Below are 21,246 nucleotides of genomic sequence, written 5' to 3' on the forward strand. Positions count from 1 at the left end.
GGAGGCATCTGATTGGCCCCAAATTTATTCTGCAGCATGACAATGACCCCAAACATACAGTGAAAGTCATTAAGAACTATCTTCAGCGTAAAGAAGAACAAGGAGTCCTGGAAGTGATGGTATGGCCTTCACAGAGCCCTGATTCTCAATATCATTGAGTCTGTCTGGAATTACATGAAGACAGAGAAGCAATTGAGGCTGCCTAAATCCACAACAGAACTGTGGTTAGTTCTCCAAGATGTTTGGGCCAAACTACCTGCCAATTTCCTTGCAAAGGGTGGTCACACCTAATATATGGATTTGATGTAGATTTTTCTTCTGTTCACTCACTTTGCATTTAGTTAATTGATAAATATAATCTATTAACATGTCTATTTTTGAAGGCATTCTTAGTTTACAGAATTTTTTCACACCTTTTGCACAGTACTGTATGTCAGAGAATGTGTTTATGACTTTAATAACTTCTTGTATTGAATCTATAGGATTTGGAGGTACAATAACATATCATTTGCATAGACACTGATCTTGTGTTTTTACTGAGAGTTTGAATTCCAGAAATGTTGTCATTTTGTCTTATTGCAGCAGCTAGTGGTTCAAGAAATATAGCAAAGAGTGATGGAGAGAGTGGACATCTTTGTCTGGTTCCCCTATGCAGTGCGAAGCTTTGTGATCTTATTCCATTCATAATGACCAACGCCATTGGTGAGGTGTAAAGTGTATTTATCCAGTGAATGAAGGATTCTCCAAGCCCTAATATTTTCAGTGTTGACAATAGAAATGTCCAGTTCACTCTGTCAAAAGCTTTTTCTGCATCATACAATTATTGTTTTTAATTCATTTTGTTTTATTCATTAAATTGAATAGGCGATGCATGTTGTTTGAGGAATGTCTACCTTTGATGAAGCCAGTTTGGTCAGGGTGGATAAGCAGCGGAGTTACAGATTCTAATCGGGTGGCTAAAGCTTTACTAATAATCTTAAGCTCTGTATTTATTAAGGACAGGGGGGCGATAGCTAGAGCACAGTGTTGGGTCTTTGTCCGGTTTAAGTAGTACTAAGTTAAGGGCTGTGTTCATGTGTGGTGGAATCATTGAAGATTGTTTAATTTCGGATGCCATTTTGGTAAGTAATTGTGAGATTGTTTGCCAGAAATGTTTATAGAATTCTATAGGGTAGCCATTGCCCACTGCAGCCTTATTGTTTGGCATAGAATTGATTGTTTTTTCGAAATCGTTTGCTACAAGAGGTGTATCCAACGTATCTGCTTGTTCTATTTTGAGCTTTGGGAGTATTATGTTGTTTAAAAAGGAGTCGATAGCTGCTATGCTTGGTATTCTTAGGGATTGATATAAATTACTGTAGAATGTGCAGAATGTGTTATTGATGTCCTGTGGAGTTTGTATGATATTTCCCTCTGAGTCCTTGATAAATGGAATGGTTGATTTTTCTTGGTTTTGCTTGAGTTGGTTTGCCAAATATTTTCCAGATTTATCATTAAATTCAAAGTTGTTATGTCTCAGTCTTTGTATCAAGAACTGTGTTTTTTTATTTTTTATTTTATCGAGTTTGAATTTGGTTTCTCTTAATTCGTTTTGAACTATTTCTGTGGGATTGTTAGCATATGAGTCTTGTAGTAGTTTTTGTTCTAGATCATTTTCAAGTTTTTGTTCTTTTTTCTTATATGATGAGTATGATATGATTTTCCCTCTCTACAACTTTGGCTGTTTCCCATAGTAATGATGTTGATATTTCCGGAGAATCGTTCATGTCCATGAAGAATGTGTCAAATTCTTCATCTTTAAGCAGTGACGTATTGAGGTGCCATCTAGTGGGAGGTATTTGTAGCAATTTGAGTCAATTGTTTAAAGTTAATGTGACCGGTGCATGGTCAGATATTATAATGGGATGAATTGTAGTCTCTATTTTAACATTTAAAAAAAACAACTGAAGTTATCTGTAGACAATGCAAGCTTGATAGCACAAACAAACCGATGTAACATTTTGATAATAGTTGCCATTGGGAAGACAAATCTCCGCTATCCAGGATGTTATAACATGATACATAATGATAATAATATATTAATATATGAATAGTCGTCCTCAGGATTTTGTACGGAGGGTTTGATAGCCGAAGGCCGGAGACCGAGCACCAGAAGGCTTGAGGCTGGCTATCCGGAGACCTCTGGAAACACGATCTGGAGCCATTTCTGAATATATCTGATTAAGTTTCAGGACTACAATAGAAACAAGCATTTTTGAGTGAAAATGACAGGCACAAGATGAAATTCAAGTGGACAATCGAATCGTGCCAAGAAAGAAAACTGTACAGGAACTTTAAATGGTAATGGAATATGGAATTCATTATTTTACTCACTGGAAAAAAGCAGACATTTTTTGATGCTTAAGAGTAGGATCAGGATCCTTGTTTTTTCCCTTCTTTCTTTTGCCCATTATTGAATCCCCAACAATGACCATCACCCAGCACACGCCTGTGGGAACTGATCTCTAATTAATTCCATGCGTTAAGAGAAAATCCAGTGAGAGTGAATTAAATAATCCATCAGCATTAACACAGGCATATGTGTCAGTTTCTCTATTGCATGTGCGCCGCAAAAGATTCTTCCTTTGTAAATAAAGAACGCATTTCAGTCTTAGTTTTGTTCTAAAACTTAGAACAAAACCCACACATGTTGTATTTGGGGTAACTGCTGACTGCTGGGTGCATGAATTGGGGGACAGCAAAGAGGTTATGCGTAGATAAATCCAGTAATTTTACATATTCTATTATTATTTGTACATTTGTACAAACCTCCCCTGGGACGTGCCTGAATATGTTGAGTAGAAATTTACGTGTTTCAACAATCAACAAGATTATAATTCTTTCACATTTACTGATTTTATTACAAAGCCCAGATTGTCGGTTAGATTATATTCAATTTAGCCAGCCATATAAACTGCGGTTCCAGTGGTTGAAGCAGAAAATACAACATTGATTTTGACGAGTTTACAGCTGAAATGCGCATAGGTATTTAATTAAAATATTTAGTTTCATATAATGGATACACAGGATAAATGCACATCTGCAGAAATATTTCAAAATAAATTTGAATTGCAAAAGCCACTCAAAGCGGCTATGGCGGTGCTAGTGTTAACAGGCACTGTGCAACCTAGACACGTCACCAGCAACTCGGGGGCAATTCTGGCCCTGTCATTTAAAAGGAAATGCATAGAATAGGCTACTTCCTTAATCTTGTCAGTGCTTTTACAGAAGCTATAGGAAGGAAATCTAACAACACTATCTGAAATCCAATCACAAACATAAGTAGTAGTTGCCTGTGAATTTCTGAAGTTGAAATGGGTTCACTTCCACTGTGGGAATGATCAGAGTACAATCTTAAATAGTCTGGCCTGTGACTTTGTTAACATTATTTATTCTAAATAATTCTAAATTGCATATCAGACAACAATTCAAGTGAGTGAAATTACTTTTACTGCATTTAAAAGATTTTTGGGGGGTAAACCAGAATAAATAATCACAACTTCCAAACTTCAAAAGTGTGCAAGAAATATTTAATGTAATTTGTGTGTAGTACAACTCTCTTAAGTGCTGAAGATAAAGGAGTTTAAATTACTACAAGATCATTGAAATAAATACTGAAATGAGACTGAGGCTAATACCTCAAGTCAAAATAAGAGGCCCAGCAATCTTTCAACTTGTATTGTGAGTCACTTTAATTCGACATTCACAAGGCAAGTGCTGTATTACCTAGTATTACCTTAATTTCTTACTGCATTTGATGCACCTGGAATGATGCTTTAAACAACTGTTATTAGCAAATGCACACTGTTACTAGGGTTACTGCCTTTTTGGTTTTTGTAATATAGCCATAGTTAAGAGATTTTGTTAAGTCTTTTGGCAGACATTTATGCATGGTTTGATTGGACTTATATATTGCTGTTTTAATTATTACATTTCATTTCATTTTTATTGTATTAATAAATGATTCCCAACTGAAATGAAACGAGTGCTGATTACTTTGTCTAATATTTAATATTTCTTCCCTCTTTTCTCAGGTTAGCTTTGAATCGGGAAAGAAGACCAGTGGATAAAATACAAAGTCTAAATTATGTCTTCAAACAACATTACAATGTGCTTTTCCATAAACAGTCCACCCTTCAACTATAATCATACAATTGCCTCATCTTGGTTCTCTTCCACTTTCACTGGTCTTGGACTCAGCTCAAACCTGTTTGCCTTTGTGGTGCTGCTGAAAGCATACCATCGAACGCAGAGCCGCTCCCGATCCTCATTTCTCATCTTCCTCTGCAGCTTGGTGGTGACGGACTTTATGGGCCTCCTAGTGACAGGTTCCATTGTCATCTCCTTCCACATGACGCAATTCAACTGGAGAGACCTAGACCCGAACTGCCACTTCTGCAACTTCATGGGTTTATCTATGGTGTTTTATGGACTGTGTCCCTTGCTCTTAGGGGCTGCCATGGCCATTGAACGCTTCATGGGCATCAACCGCCCTTTCTCACGTTCCACTAACATGTCAAAGCATCGTGCCATGTCCTCTGTGCTTATGGTATGGGCATTTGCTGGCTTCATTGGTCTCTTGCCCATATTAGGCCTGGGAAGTTACCAACTACAGATCCCTGGGTCGTGGTGCTTCTTCAACATCACCTCCATGCCCATTGACATAACTTTCTGCCTTATATTCTCACTTGTGGGACTGCTGTCCTTGGTCGTGTCCTTTGTTCTGAACACAGTGAGTGTGGTAACACTCTTCAGGGTGTGCTGTGACCGTGATTCTGTGCAGCGGCGAAGAGACCATGAGGTGGAAATGATGGTCCAGCTGATAGGCATCATGATCATTGCTTCCATCTGTTGGTTTCCCTTGTTGGTGAGTGCTTTCCTTTTGCTATAAATCTGATGTTTACATTTTGATCATATCTTTGGTGATCATTCCCAAAGGCAGTATAACTCAAAACAAAAATACTGATTACAACTATAGATAATCCTAAAATACTATACTATTGTAGCTTTGTAAATTAAAGCCCATAGTTATACTAAATCTACAGTTCACAAATATGTTATTTAATTCTACTACTGTGTCTCATAAAATGTATTTTGTTTTTGTAAACATTCCAACGATAAAATAGTTCAAGCAAATACACCATTGTAAACTAATCAAGTTTTTTTGATAATGGGAAACAGGGGTGGGGCCTATGATGCTCAGGAACAGGCATAAACTGGCTTTCCAATCCTTAGCCCCCTTCACACTGAAATACCAAACGCCATTGATTGCTCAAAACAATTGATTTTCTTTTTCTTTTTTTATGTTGTGTGGTTGTGTGTTTTTGAGGTGTGGTCAGTGGACCCAGCAGTCACAGATCATTTGAATTATTGAACCATGTATTAGACTCAGTTCTCAGTCTTGACATCATGAATCAAGTAAAATAAATGAGAAAAAAATGCATGACATTAAATTGTGTGTATATCTATATCTACCACAAGTCTGGGTGTGCAGATTTGCAATTGATTGTTTGCTCAAAATACGAATGCCAAATGATTTTTATTTTTCATTTTTTAAAGTTGAACATTACTAACTTAAAATAAAATTAAATAACTTGAAACAAACTACCATTAGTGTACACTGTAATGCAGTCTAACATGTTTGCCTATTTATAGAGATATTATATTTTGCATGATTTATTGGTATATAACTTCTGACATACACTCACCTAAAGGATTATTAGGAACACCTGTTCAATTTCTCATTAATGCAATTATCTAATCAACCAATCACATGGCAGTTGCTTCAATGCATTTAGGGGTGTGGTCCTGGTCAAGACAATCTCCTGAACTCCAAACTGAATATCAGAATGGGAAAGAAAGGTGATTTAAGCAATTTTGAGCGTGGCATGGTTGTTGGTGCCAGACGGGCCGGTCTGAGTATTTCACAATCTGCTCAGTTACTGGGATTTTCACGCACAACCATTTCTAGGGTTTACAAAGAATGGTGTGAAAAGGGAAAAACATCCAGTATGCGGCAGTCCTGTGGGCGAAAATGCCTTGTTGATGCTAGAGGTCAGAGGAGAATGGGCCGACTGATTCAAGCTGATAGAAGAGCAACTTTGACTGAAATAACCACTCGTTACAACCGAGGTATGCAGCTAAGCATTTGTGAAGCCACAACACGTACAACCTTGAGGTGGATGGGCTACAACAGCAGAATACCCCACCGGGTACCACTCATCTCCACTACAAATAGGAAAAAGAGGCTACAATTTGCACAAGCTCACCAAAATTGGACAGTTGAAGACTGGAAAAATGTTGCCTGGTCTGATGAGTCTCGATTTCTGTTGAGACATTCAGATGGTAGAGTCAGAATTTGGCGTAAACAGAATGAGAACATGGATCCATCATGCCTTGTTACCACTGTGCAGGCTGCTGGTGGTGGTGTAATGGTGTGGGGGATGTTTTCTTGGCACACTTTAGGCCCCTTAGTGCCAATTGGGCATCATTTAAATGCCACGGCCTACCTGAGCATTGTTTCTGACCATGTCCATCCCTTTATGACCACCATGTACCCAATCTCTGATGGCTACTTCCAGCAGGATAATGCACCATGTCACAAAGGTCGAATCATTTCAAATTGGTTTCTTGAACATGACAATGAGTTCACTGTACTAAACTGGCCCCCACAGTCACCAGATCTCAACCCAATAGAGCATCTTTGGGATGTGGTGGAACGGGAGCTTCGTGCATCCCACAAATCTCCATCAACTGCAAGATGCTATCCTATCAATATGGGCCAACATTTCTAAAGAATGCTTTCAGCACCTTGTTGAATCAATGCCACGTAGAATTAAGGCAGTTCTGAAGGCGAAAGGGGGTCCAACACAGTATTAGTATGGTGTTCCTAATAATCCTTTAGGTGAGTGTATGTGTGACAATAGTAGTATATACATCACCAAACTGTTAGCTCATTAATAACACTCAGAATTGCTGCAACTACATTATTATACAACCTCCGCCATTTCTAACGACCTGGTCCGTGTTTTGTTACAGTCACAAGTTCTTGGTCAAAGGTGGTTGTGTTATGTTTCCAAACCCCAAAACACGCCTCTAGTCTGATTAGTTACGCCAGTTAGGTAACGTACTGCGTTGAAAACGCAATCACGTGACGCGTCATATTCCTGGCATTTTGCTGGCATTTAGAATAGGGGCAGGATTAAATACAAAATATTGTTCTGAAAACGTATGTATTGAAAATGGTTTCCTTCTTAACAGATCTTTCGTGGTAGTGCCTACTATAGAGTAAACATTAAACCTCACTCACTACATCATGATGTATATTCAGCCTATATCAAAAGGGAGATGTTTCCATGCATGATACATTTGGCATTCGTTTACAAAACAATTTTTTTTAAATGAGAAAATACACTCACCAGTGAGGAAACCGCTTATTCCAGATGGGGTATATCCAACAGAAGTGCAAATGTAATACGGTCGGTATCTGTTTATATAGGTTAGCAAACATTTTCTTGTTAAAATATATCAGCATAACAGCAGTTTTCTAAGTTGAGCATTCACTGCTGTCACATCCAGATACCCTAGAAATCCATGTAAGTATACTTACTTACAGTGTAGCTGTACCATAGAAACACGTGCAGTAACGCACTCACCGCAGATTGAATGTGTACCGATTTCGGACAATTCAGTAGGTTTTCAATAATTCATGCATCGCTCTCTAATATGGGATTGAAGGCGACTTTTAAGAGACGAACACTGCATCGAAAGACACTGCTGTCAAAGCGGCTATAGCGTAAACATACAGATAATTGCTATTATGAATATTTACACTAATAGGTAAAGCATATGGAGACATCTGGATGATATTTATGGAATATTGTTACAGGCATATGCTTGCCTAACTTCCAAGCCAACACATCCAGTGTATGACACTGCACAATAGGTGGATAAAATAAATAATAATTAAAAAAATGTGGCCAAAAAAGGGAAACTTGCACAATATAGCGGATACATTTAGGATTGGAAAAAACCACTATGATATACAGTTTTGTAACCGTTGCGTCACAGTTTGTATTTAAAATGCACTGCTACACATAAGTGGACGCTGAATAAAATATTTACATTGATCTGTTATTAACATATGAGTGAACACTTCAGCATTGATCGACCTGCTAACAGATAATTCCTGGATAAGGGTATCTGTCAAGAAATAAATAATGACAACAACAACAAAATTTATATTATTACTTAGCTGTCATCATTGGTGGTTTCGGTTTTTATTTTATATTTTTTCTTCTACTCATATTTGTAACCACTACGAAGTACAGGCTTGTAGTTTGTATCAGTGGGGAGATTAATGCTTTCAATTTACAGCATGGAGTGCCAGGTTTCTGTGTTTATATCCCTTCGTGCGCCCTCGCTGCCTCTCACAGGACCATCCTGCTCTTCCATTTCAAAAGCTGTGATTGGCTCTCGGTGCCTCTCGCACTGCTTGCCATCTTGTAAGCCATGCCAGCAAAACATGTCTCCTCCCCGTTCGCAGGTCCTCATATTTTAGATTCAATTCAGCCCTTCGTCCTTGTTTATTGATAGTATGCCTCAAAGTTTATGATCGCAGTTTGCCATTGGTTCTCTAATTGCTCATCTGACTATCTTGGTCATTCGAAAATATCAAATCAATGCATTCGCTTTCTCTGGTTGATTCCCTGACAAATTGAGTTAGAAAACAGTTGTTTGTCATCTCAACCATTTCTATTTCTGCTTCTGTAGTCCCAGCTGGGCTTTCTCAGTTTATGTTGAAATTGAAATCCCCCATTATGACAACCACATCCTTGCTACATACAGTCCTGCATTTATATTTATATTTACATGTATCTCTCAGGGCTCTATGCTTACTTTTTTCCTTAAGAGCACTGTGCCCCTAAATTGAAAAATCTAGGGGCACAATCCAAAATTAGGGGCAAACGGGGGGGTTGGAGTGCCGGCGAAGTCGGGTTTCAATGAGGAAGGGGTGTAGTCGGGGCATATAGGGCACTTCAGTGAAAAAAGGGCAGGAAAAGAAAAGGGGCAGTGGCAGTTTTTTAGTAGCTGCGCCCCAGGTAGATGCAACTAATCAAGGATGAATTACATTTTAAGATTTTAGTAGATTTTAATAATCAATTACTTGTTGCAGCCCCGCTGTCGCTGAGTACTACTGACAGTAGTAATGTATCTGTAAGTTTGTTTTAATGATGAGACAGCTATCTCTAGGTAGTAGGTGACTGGATATCTTGCCAAATTAACCACTGCAACACTGGGTCATAAACGTAATTCATGGGACTTTTCATTGCCTTCTCGGTTAATTAGGACAATCCACAATTGAACTACATTTCCCACATTTGCTACCGTAATAATGATTTGTATAAAATATAGTTATCATAATTTCAATATAGTATTTCCTTATAGAGTTCAAAAATTGTATTCGCACTGTGCGCCCAAATTATATTTCACGTTCACACAACATTATTTTTACTCAATGCTCACACTGTAGAGCCCTGTCTCTTTAACATTTTCATGTGAAATGTGGTTTTTCATGCTAAAAAAAATAATTGTGGATTTCCTGATTTTCATAATTCTCACAATTCTATGATATTTTGTTTTGGCCAAAAACTAAATTTTATATACCTCTCATGTGATATGCCTAAACATGAGTGCAGATTGCAGATTATCCTGTACATTGCCCTGCATGGAGACTTGCTGATTGCAGCTCTGAAACTTTATGTATTGAATCATTTGCATTGCAGTTAAGCTGACATAGGGTGGTGTGCTAAATAATGGCCTAACCTCAATTAAATTGGGATTTTTACAGCCATGTAGTTCTCTACGGCTACTGTCCAGGCATCATCTCCTAATTACGCAAAGTCCATTAAGCACAAAAACCCGCCAAAAATGGAGCCATGAGCTTTTTCTAACATCGTTATGGATACACTTGCTTTAGTTGGTTCATGTCATTCTGGCCTGTGGTGAAAAATAAGTGCGGACCCCTGCCATACAATTATGAAATAGGTTCACTGTGTCTGCCAGAGATTACAAACAATACATGATCTTTGGAAAATTAAGAACATTAATCTCTGAAAAACAAAGCATGGTTTTGAAATTGATTCATTATTTTACCTTATAGTCTTCAATATTGCATGAAAACAATCAAAATCATAAGCACAAGAAAATCTAATTAGAAGTTTCCACTTCTTTTATGTAACCTAATGGAAAATGCTAGTAATTTGCCACTTAGAAGTTTGTTTTCATAAATGTTCTGGAACACTTTGCTGTTAAAATGTCCTTCCTGAATTGTTGGGATGATTCTGTGTAATGTTCTCACTCCCCACCTTCAATTAAGTCTTTAATAGAAATCTCACTATTTGCAGCTTTCTGATAACTCTGTGGTTGAATTTATCTCCTCCTGGCAGAAAAGAACAGGAAATCCTTAATTTGCATTGCACCTTCTCCCATGCAGAACTATTTCCTACAGCATGAGATGGCAGTTACCTCATACAGTTTGTCCTCAAGGCATGTTCATGGCAATGGTACTTAATTTACAATATTATGCTAAATGTAGAATGTCAGCAGATCTATATGTTTTTTGAGCAGATTGGAAGCATGTATTATTTTTTCAGCATCGATGCAAAAAATTATTGTATGATCTGATCATATTATTATTATTATTATTAGTAGTAGTAGTAATAGTAGTTTCTCGTAGCAGAATTGGCAATGGTTAGATTAGTGCTGCCTACAGGCATATTTCCCATAGTAGAGATTCAAAATCAAAGAATCAAATAATTTTAAAGTACAAGAGGTACAGATCAAATTATAAGCGATAGTAGGAGTATTAAGGTGGGAAGTAAATAAGTGCAAATTAGAAAGTGCGTACATTTGTAGTGCCATATTGTCTAGATGGAGAGAGTTGACAAGTCTGCTGTTATGCCATTTCCGTACGTTTTCTAATAATGTATTTTTACTTAGATTTTTATTTAACAAAGATGTTGTGTTAGATAAGTATTCATCAATTACAACGTATTAATTTGTGTTGAAATGATTTGCAATAGAGACATGCATGTTTTGCTGCGTAGCGGGGATTCTGCTGGAGTGAAACGTGCAGTTTGTTTGCATTGTGTCTTTGCTGGCATGCTTAGTACTGAGCAATGGAAAGGACGTTACTGTCTGTCATCATTCCTAGAGATTATATAGACCGATTATATAGACCGTAACTCTATGAATATCTAGCCAATCCAATGAAATAATTTTAATGACGTGCAGAAACCCACAGAAGGGAGTAGCACTGAAGAGGAAGAGGAGTATGAAAAGCAATAATGTGTCACACCCCTTCTCATGTGTTTTATTATTATTATTATTATTATTATTATTATTATTATTATTATTATTATCATTTTTATTTATTGGCAGACGCCCTTATCCAGGGCGACTTACAACATAAGTGCAATACAAAGTGCAAGAATACAGTTAAGTACAAGGCATCAATCATTACAAATTCAATTTAACTAAAACATAGCAATTCAAAATACATTTTACAAATTACAATTTACAATTTACACAAGTACAGTAAGTGAGGTCCTACATCCTGGACGGTGAAAGCTAAGTGCTGTCAAGATGTAGGGTCACAGTCAAGGGCTACAGGAAAGGGAGCAAGATGGGAAAAACAGTCAATGGAAGGTAAGAGGGTGAGGGCAGTGGAGGCAAGGGTGGAGGGGGAGACAGAGCGGAGATTACGCGGAAGGTGACAGAGGGAGTGGGTGGAGTGGGGAGGGAGGGGAGAGAAAGGGAGAAGGAGATGAAGTGGTGGTCTGAGATGTCCATGGGTGTCACAGATAGTGTTGAAGGGGAGCAGCCTCTAGAGAAGATGAGGTCTAGCTGGCGGCCAGCCCTGTGAGTGGGGGGAGACGGGGAGAGAGAGAAGTTAAAGGAGTGAAGGAGAGGAAGAAATCCAGCACAGTGGGAAGGATTGGAGAGGTGTTAGTTTAGTGTGTTTATACAGATCCCCATTAGCTGCCATGTTATTGCATATGTGATTGATTAATTTGAAAATGATGCTCCCGCCTCTACTAGTAAGTGTTATTCAATAGAATGCAATGTTTTGGTCAAAGACCTTATAACACTTGCAAGCAGAAACTATGTGGGAGCATGTTTTTCCTATCCAGCTCCTTTTCCCTCATACACACCTGTCTAGTCTATACTATACAATATGGTGATTGATTAATTACCTGAATAAATGCCACGTTTTAACATGTTCACCACACATTTATGCACCCTCAGTCAATTATAGGCCTAATATAGGATACTCAAGAAGGGGGGCTCAATGGCCAAATACAAATATTTTTATTTTATTAATTTATTACTAAGCCATTAAACCATACTAAGTTATATTGTGCTTTGTTGGTATAATGTCTGCTGGAATGTTAGAACAATGTTCAGTGTTAAATATTTTTAAATTGTAGTTTTTTAATTGATTTTGTCTTAATAGTAAAAAGCACATTTAGACTATTTAATTTATGCAATGGTTAAAAAATTGGCAAAATAAATGAAAAAAAAATTCAAGAAACCATATTCGGTATTCGGTATTCGGCCTTCGGCCAAGTGTTTCATTATATTTGGTTTAGGCTTCGGTGCATCCCTAATAATAATAATAATAATAATAATAATAATAATAATAATAATAATAATAATGCATCTGACACCAGAAAGGTGCTCACCCGGCTAACCAAATAACGTTGTAACAACCTTATAATAATGTGGACACAAAAAATATAATATTGTAGCACACATTTTAAATATTTATATTGTAGTGATCTGGGACTGTTAGGTGGAGGGACTACAGTATGTTGTGTCTGTCTGTCAGTTGCTGTTGTGGGGTGGAGTAGATCATTTGGGTATCTAATTATTAACCCTTTGGAGTGTGATTTCTAAATGCTGCCCCATGTCAGTGAGTGAGGTTTTTTTAAGGCGCTTAAATGTAGTAGTGTACAAGCATATACTTTTAGAATATATTAATAACTGTGCTTATATGTATTTAAATGATCACTATAATTGAAATACAGACAAAATAAACATAATTTGATTACAATAACATTTCTAGAAAGATAGATTGATAGAATACAATTTTCTAGACTTGCACAGCAATAAACAGGTAGAACAACCGCAACCAAGAGCAAAAGATGCACCAATTCCTTTGCAGGGGTGGAGTGTAAGTCAGCATTTGCACAAAGCACAAAACAAAACTGAGCTTCTGAAACAAGGTATTCGTTTAACCCCAGCAAAACAATATAAACTAACTAATTGAGACAACCAGGGATGTGCGGGGGAGTGTCAGGGTGGCACGAGCCACTGCCCCTTTTCATTCCCCTGTGCTTTTTTTGTTGAAGTGCCCCACTTGTCCCGATCGTCCCTACCATGATCCATGCTGCGATCTGCAACTGGGAACATTGGACCTCACTTCGCCAGCACCCCTCCTGTGCACATTACTGGAGACAACCTAATCTAATTTAAGACATACCGCTACATCAGTGTCCCAATTCCCATCGGAGAGAAGAAGTTTAGAGAGAGGCCAAGTTCAGTTCTGCTCCTTAAAAAGCTGTATTGAAAGAAACCTGTCGCAGGAACCCAGACTCTTATTATTTGTTGTTTTTGTCAGTGGTGAATCCAAGAATGAGAAGCCTGAAGCTCTATATTGGTGTCAGATAGGTGGACAGAATTCATGCTGCTGTGCTACAATACAAAAAAAAAGGTGGATTCACTGAACAAGAAGAGGGGTGGGTGCCATCTCATGGAGGTCCCCTGAAAATGAAGACCAAAAGTCTGGGCAGACCGATTCATGTTTTTTATGGGAGCTCTAGGAAGCAGTTTCTGAGTAGCGAACATACACTACGAATCGTCCGCTGACAGTCTGAGCAGGGTGCCAGTGACGCACCCCTGCCAGTAGCAGATACCGAACTGGTGAGTGAGCCCCAGCAGCTGCGGGATGATGGAAAGAGAAATGGAGAGCAACAGCGATTCAGAGCAGAAGCATGACAACAGTGAGGAGGCCCAGCAAGAGGAAGGCTACATGGAGCCAGTGTGTGTGGTCCAGTGACAGCTCCTGGCTGACAAGAGAGATTCAGAAGGAGAACAGAGGTGCCCACAATGAGCTGGCAACAACAGCGAGGCTCTGCCGGAAGAGGCCTGCACTGTGCTGACAGGGCAGGAGGAAGAAGAGAGTGACAGTGACTCACAGCAGAAGCATGACAGCAGTGAAGAGGCCCAGCTAGAGGGAGGCTACATAGTGCCAGTGTACATGGCCCAGCTACAGCTCCGGGCTGACGAGAAGCACATTCAGGCAGAGAAGTGCAAGGGGCACCTGCAACAAGCAGGACACAATAGTGAAGCTCCACCTCAAAAGGCCTACACTGTACTTAAGTGGCAGGTTAAAGAACGGGGCAACAACGGCCTGGAGCAGCAAAGAGAAGGGGATGCAGAATTGAGTGAGTACCAGGAACAGCTGGTCCAGTCACAGCTTCTGCTCAAGGAGGCCAGAATTCGGACCGTTGTCTTTGAAACATTGTACATGTTTTATCTATTTGATTCATTTTTGTGTGTATTTCTTAATATTACTTTTATTTTGTATTTGTATAGCTCTACAGTTTGACAGAATTGGACAGTGAATCTCGCTGGTATATATGTGTTTATGTAAAAATATACAAAAATAATAAAAACATCCCTCCCTCACTCACTCATTTAATAATTTACCCACAGATATTCGCTCCCACTCCAGTTATAATTGCATTGTTACCATGTATTATCATTGTAAATGTATCGAATTATATTTATTAAAATAAATTAACAGTTTTGTCTTTTGTAAGAACGATAGACGTTTATCAGCAACTATTTCATAAACAGAAGAATTACAAGACAAAGGATGATAGATAAACTAAACGCAACATCTTTGCACTGGAGAGAGTCACTTCTAGACACCCGAGGAGGAAAAGCACTTTAGATGTGCTACTTTGCTTGTTACTCAAAAGCAAGTTTAGTTGCGGCTATAAAACTTGTATTATTTTGTATAACCGAGAATTCGCCAAAATTTGGTTGAGTGAAATAAAAGACTGGTCAACTGGTGATTTCACTATCCATTTTTTACCAAATATATTTTTTCCCCAAGACCTTCCCACGACCCTCAGGAACAACCACACAACCTTCTTGTGGTCATGACCCCAGGTTTGTGAACCACTGCTTTCAGACTTGCTATACTTTCATGGAGCTGAATAAGCAGCAAAACTCCCTGACTTTAGGTTATGTTCATGTAGCACAGATTTCCACAGTTTTGTGTAAGATTAGTGTTGTAGAGTCTAGAAGGGCTTTGAATTCGGATGCATTTCTGAATATTTTTGCTGGATAGCATAACAATCACAAGATACAGCTGTTGTAAAATGTTTGTTTTGTGTTCTCTGCCTACCAACAGAGGCATGAAACAGTGTGTTGTGATGTGTGATCTACCTGCTGCAATGATTGTGCTCAAGAGTAGCCAAATGGCTCCCAATTGAGGGATTTATTAGTTGTGTTAGGTGGTATCTATACATTTACAGAGATAAGAAGCAAGTACATATGTTTGAGTTTGTACACAAGAAACATAAGAAAGTTTACAAACGAGAGGAGGCCATTTGTCCCATCATGCTCGTTTGGTGTCCATTAATAATTTAGTAATCCAAGGATCCTATCCAGTCTATTTTGTAATGTTCCCAAATTTGCCGGCTTCAACCACATCACTGGGGAATTTGTTCCCGATTGTGACGCCTCTCTGTGAAGAAGTGTCTCCAGTTTTCTGTCTTGAATGCCTCAAAGCCCAATTTCCATTTGTGTCCCCGGGTCCGTGTGTCCTTACTTTTTCTAATTCTATTTCTCCCATAGTGTAATTATAGTGAACATTTTTGTTACCTGCATGTAATACCTTGCACTTGTCCACATTGCATTTCATCTGCCATGTGTCGGCCCACACCTGAATATGATCTAATTCCCTTTGAATAGCCTGTGCTGCCGACATTGTATCTGCAGATCCACCTATTTTAGTATCATCTGCAAATTGTACAAGTTTGCTAAGTATCCCAGAGTCCAGATCATTAATATAGATTAGAAAAAGCACAGGCCCTAGTACTGATCCCTGTGGCACTCCAATAACAACCTCACTCCAGTTAGAAGCAACTTCTCTAATCGACACCCTCTGTTTCCTATACATCAACCAGTTCATAATCCATCTACTTATATTACCTTGAATACCTATGGCTTCCAATTTTAGGATCAAAACTCATTAATAAGACACCATCTGCCTTATCTAAACCAAGAATATGGTTTTCATGAAGATGCTCTAATCTTTTTTTCCAACATTTTACAAGTAATGCAGGTAAGACTGATTGGTCTGTAATTTCCTGGCTCAGTTTCTTGTGGATTGGTATGACATTTGCCATCTTCCAGTCAGTTGGCACATCCCCCAGGTGTCATTTGGAATATTTTAGTTAGCGGCCTATATGTTTTTTGAAAGAATGCCTCGAAGCTAACCATATTGTGATCACAATGTATGCTCTCTCTCTGGTTGATTCCCTGAAAAATTTAGTTAGAAAGCAGTCATTTACCATCTCAACCATTTCTATTTCTGCTTCTTTAGTCCCAACTGGGCTTTCCCAGTCCATGTTTGGGAAATTGAAATCCCCCATGATAACAGTCACATCCTTGCTACATGCAGTCCTGATTACATTTTACAATGCAACATCTTTCTGAATATCTGAGTTGTGTGGTCTGTACCTCACTCCTACCACTAATCCTCCAGATCTTTTATTCAAAAGTTTAACCAAAAAGATTCTGTTTCAATAGCAGCATCTAATTTGAGTTCTTCTGCCTCAATGTCATTTCTAATATATAATGCTACCCCAGCACCTCTTCGATTATGCCCGTCTCTCCTAAACTGTGTGTATCCTTTCAGCTTGTATTCATCCCCATTATTGTTTGTAAGTCTGTAAGCCATGTTTCTGTCACTCCTACAACATCATAGTCACACGCCAGCACTGTGGCTTCTAGGTCTAACATCTTGTTCCTTATACTCCTGGCATTGAGATACAAACATTTCAGGACTTTCCTACTAGCAGTTTCCCTTGGTTTTCTTTCCCGTGTAGAACATCTCCCATTGTCAGAGCTCCCTGCCCCCCTGGTCCCTAAAGATCCTCAATTCCTCTGCACATACGCTCTCCCATGTGTTAGGCCCCCTCTGCTTAGAAGAAAGACTGAACACCATGTCTCTCATCGCTAATACAGCACTGATCAGCAAGCCGACAACGTTCACAGATGAAATCTTCCTAGATGAGTTCATCCAGAAAGGCAATCATTCTGCAAACCTGACACTGTAGTGGCCACATTCTTCTAAATTTTGAACGTTTTTGTGGTATCTTGGTTTCTGTCCACTAGTCAGCTGCTTGAATTTTTGTTATCGAGAAAAGCACAGGCAGAATTCCTGCTATTCCTTGTCTAAAACACCTTTCCTTCAACCTATTTACTTTAACCAACTCAGCAACTGTACTGAATTGGTTTAAATCAAGGCAAACCACTGACAAGATTACCTTCAATTAAGGCAAATTAAAAACAAAGGCTGGGATTAAATCAAAACTTTGACCCACCCGATTGGCCAAAATCAGGAATGAAAGAGTGTCTGAACTAGGAACAAAACAAGATGGCTGCCTCTCACCTGTTCTGTGTCTGTTTTGGCATATTGTAAATACTTCTGTTTTATAAATGGCTGAAACATTCACAATTCTAATTCAATTAGAAATATCTGCATTGCAATTAATGAATTTGAATGACAAGAATCATGAATAATTCAAATTGGAATTAATTTAAAAAAAAACTATTTAGCCCATGGATTTCAATTTAAATTGTATTGACCCCAAGCCTGCTATCTGTTAGATATTAGATATCACAACATTTCAGTCCAAAGTTTATTATATTTTAATGTTTAAGGTATGAATAGTTTTTCTAGAATGCTTAGTGTCCCAGAATTAATTTTGATCTTTCGTGTCTCAAATTAACTTCCTGTGTCAGCTTTATTTAGTAGTGATGAGGGAAACAAAGCTTTCCGAAATATTGAACCATTTGAAGCTATTGTACCTAAAAAAATGATCACTGTGCTCGATACATGCTCTCCATAGTGACATCTGCTGGTAAATATTGGGTATTGCAACTGTATCGAGTGATTCGAAAGGCAACAGTCCTCGAGACATCAGCGAGGCAATATACAAATTAACCCATTATCATCTTTGATCTTTAGTTCAATAAAGGTTATGTAAAATAATGTGTCAATGTGTACATATGCGGTCATAAAGCTTGCTTTGTCACCAAGGAATAAGTAACATAATAGTTTAGCCATTTGATCAAAATAGAGAATCAAACCTGGATGTTGAATTTAAAAAATGCAATCATTTTTACGTGATTACATGAGCGAAGTCAATTAAATGCAATTAACTTTAAGTGTGTCTACATTTTATTTAGCCTAGATATAGTCAACATTTATATGTATTTCCTATTATATATCTAGGGATGTGGTTGTGTAATGATCCAAGTATAGCCTACATTTGTTTATCACAGACAGATATGTTTGTGCAACTGGGAAAGTGATGGAGTATAACCATGAGTGCAAAAGAAAACTATATTTTGGGAATATGTATGTATGTGTTTGTATAAACAAGAATTGTGATTGTGTTCAATCTATTTCTCTCTCTCACTCTCTCAACCTCTATAGCTATATATCTCTGACTCTACCACTATAAATATCTATCGTTATCTGTCTATATATCTAACTTACTATCTTCTATCTCTACGTCTATCTAAGAATCTATCTCTAGCTATCTCTGGCTCTCTCTCAATAAATGTATTCTGTACCATCTGCAAATCTGTCTCCTATATATGACCCTCAAATTTTAAGTGGTTCAGATCTGTTTTAAGCATTATGGGAGTTTAGAAAACTGACACGTATTCAAAACCAATTAGACACTGTCAGATGGCGGTGTGACGTAACAACATTTGCAGTGATCACGTAGTTTCTGGTAAGGCGTCACCAGACTTTGATACATTGTATCGATACATTTTGCTTCGGATGAGTTGGTACAGCATTGTGAAGCCTGTTTCAAGCGTAACATCACTAGTGTTTAGGTGTACGGGTATGGCATGGACATGCTGAGGTGCATAGGTGCTCCAAAACAAAAGACATTCAGAAAACCATAAACAAATCACTAGCTCCTCTTTGAGCCTAACTAAACGTATATAACAATTACCTCTCTACACACATAACTAATAATAAACTTGATACTCACACAGAACAAACAGCAGCAAAGTCCAATCCCCAATCCAATTTCATAGTTCTAATCCAAGTTCGGAATTATCATCAGGCGTATGCAGTTCCTCCTTCCACTCAAGCCCGGAAGAGCCCTGCTATAATTTTCCACCCCTGGGGTTTGGGCAGGGGGCTGGGGGCAGTGCTGCACCATGTTGCTTAGCATGGCGTCACAGTATTTTTCATTAGTCTTTCTTCCAGTGTAAATACTTCAAGAATTACTGTGAAGAGTTTTGGATTTCAATTGTGGATGTGGCAATATATACAGACTGGTGACAAATAAATTAGTGCAGGAACATAACGAATGCAGCTGCCTCCAAACAATTGTACAGCATGATCTATCATGCTCTATGGCATGTATACAAATGCTGAGCAGGCCCAGTTGACCTCGATTTTGGATCAAGATGGCAAGAGGAAAGGATCTAAGTGACTTTGAAAGAGGGGTCATTATTGGGGTACAAATGGCAGGAGCTTCTGTCACAAAGATGCTCAACTCACTAGTTTGTGAAGTCCGACTAATGGCTTGTGATTAGTGACAATTGCAAATGGAGTAGTGTCATAGGTTGACCACTTCTTTTCAGCAGACATCAGGACATGGCTAGTGAAGGCAATATCTCGCTCTTTGCTATTCTGAATCTGAGATAAAACTACACCTACTGCTACATTAGAAGCATCTGTGTACAGTATAAATGGCTGGTTAAAATTTGGAAATGCCATCACTGGGGGCTCAGTATACAATTTTTTAATGACTGAAAGGCTTCAGAGCAGTCAGCAGTCCATTTAAACTGGATGTCTTTTTGTGACCTTTGACCTTGTGTGCAAAGTTCTGTACAAATCATCTATAATAAGAGACATGCTTCACGTGCAGAAACATAGCTCTTGGGGTTAAACTAATGCAAAGAGTTTATTTTAATACTATAACAGCAGGAGGTCAATAGAGGAAGTGAAACAGGCTTAAAATGTAAGCATCTTTGAAAACAAAATGTGGCAAATGTTCTAAATTAGGTTTTTACAAAAGAAAAAACGGATAACATGACACAGAATTAAAAACAAACTAATCACCTGGGCCAGATGGTATATTTCCAACAGTACCAGAAATGAGGGACATTATTTATAGACCACTAACTAAAATATTCCAATTGACACTGAGAACTGGATGTGCCAACTGATTGGAAAACTGCAAATGCCATACGAATCCACAATAAAGGGGACAAAACTGAGCCAGGAGATTATAGATCAATCAGTCTCACCTGCATTACTTGTAAAATTTTGGAAAAAAATATTAGAAAGTAGAGGAGAATCTTAATGAAAACCATATTCTTGGAGATAGTCAATATGGGTTTAGACGAGGCAGTTTTTTGAACGTGCAACTACAGCTGTAGATCATGTGAAAGCATATGATACGATATACTTAGATTTTCAGAAAGCTTTTGACAAGGTTCCACACCAAAGCTGTAGGTATTCAGGGTAATGTAAGTAGATGGATTATGAACTGGTTCATGTATAGGAAACAGAGGGTGTCGATTAGAGGAGTTGCTTCTAACTGGAGTGAGGTTCTTAGTGGAGTTCCGCAGGGGTCAGTATTAGGGCTTTTGCTTTTTTTTAATCTATATTAATGATCTGCACTCTGGGATAGTGAAATTCAGTTTGGACAAGTGTAAGGTATTACATGCAGGTAACAAAAATGTCCACTATAATTACACTATGGGAGGAACAGAACTAGAAGAAGTAAAGTACAATCAACAAACTCACCAGCGATGTGGTTGAAGCTGAAAATTTGGGAACATTTAAAAATAGACTGGATAGTATCC

The 21,246-nt window shown here is 38.3% G+C and overlaps 1 protein-coding gene across 1 annotated transcript in view; it reads left to right on the forward strand.

Moving 5' to 3' along the window:
• tbxa2r (thromboxane A2 receptor) overlaps positions 1–21,246 on the forward strand; it is a 51,431-nt gene that overhangs the window by 26,529 nt on the left and 3,656 nt on the right. The window contains exon 2 of the mRNA XM_066695552.1: positions 4,074–4,906. Within this exon, the coding sequence (XP_066551649.1) occupies positions 4,127–4,906 (780 nt within the window). The 5' untranslated portion in view covers positions 4,074–4,126. The remainder of the gene's footprint in view (positions 1–4,073; positions 4,907–21,246) is intronic.

Source organism: Amia ocellicauda, chromosome 22, assembly GCF_036373705.1.
Source record: "Amia ocellicauda isolate fAmiCal2 chromosome 22, fAmiCal2.hap1, whole genome shotgun sequence".
Taxonomy (NCBI): Eukaryota; Metazoa; Chordata; class Actinopteri; order Amiiformes; family Amiidae; genus Amia; species Amia ocellicauda.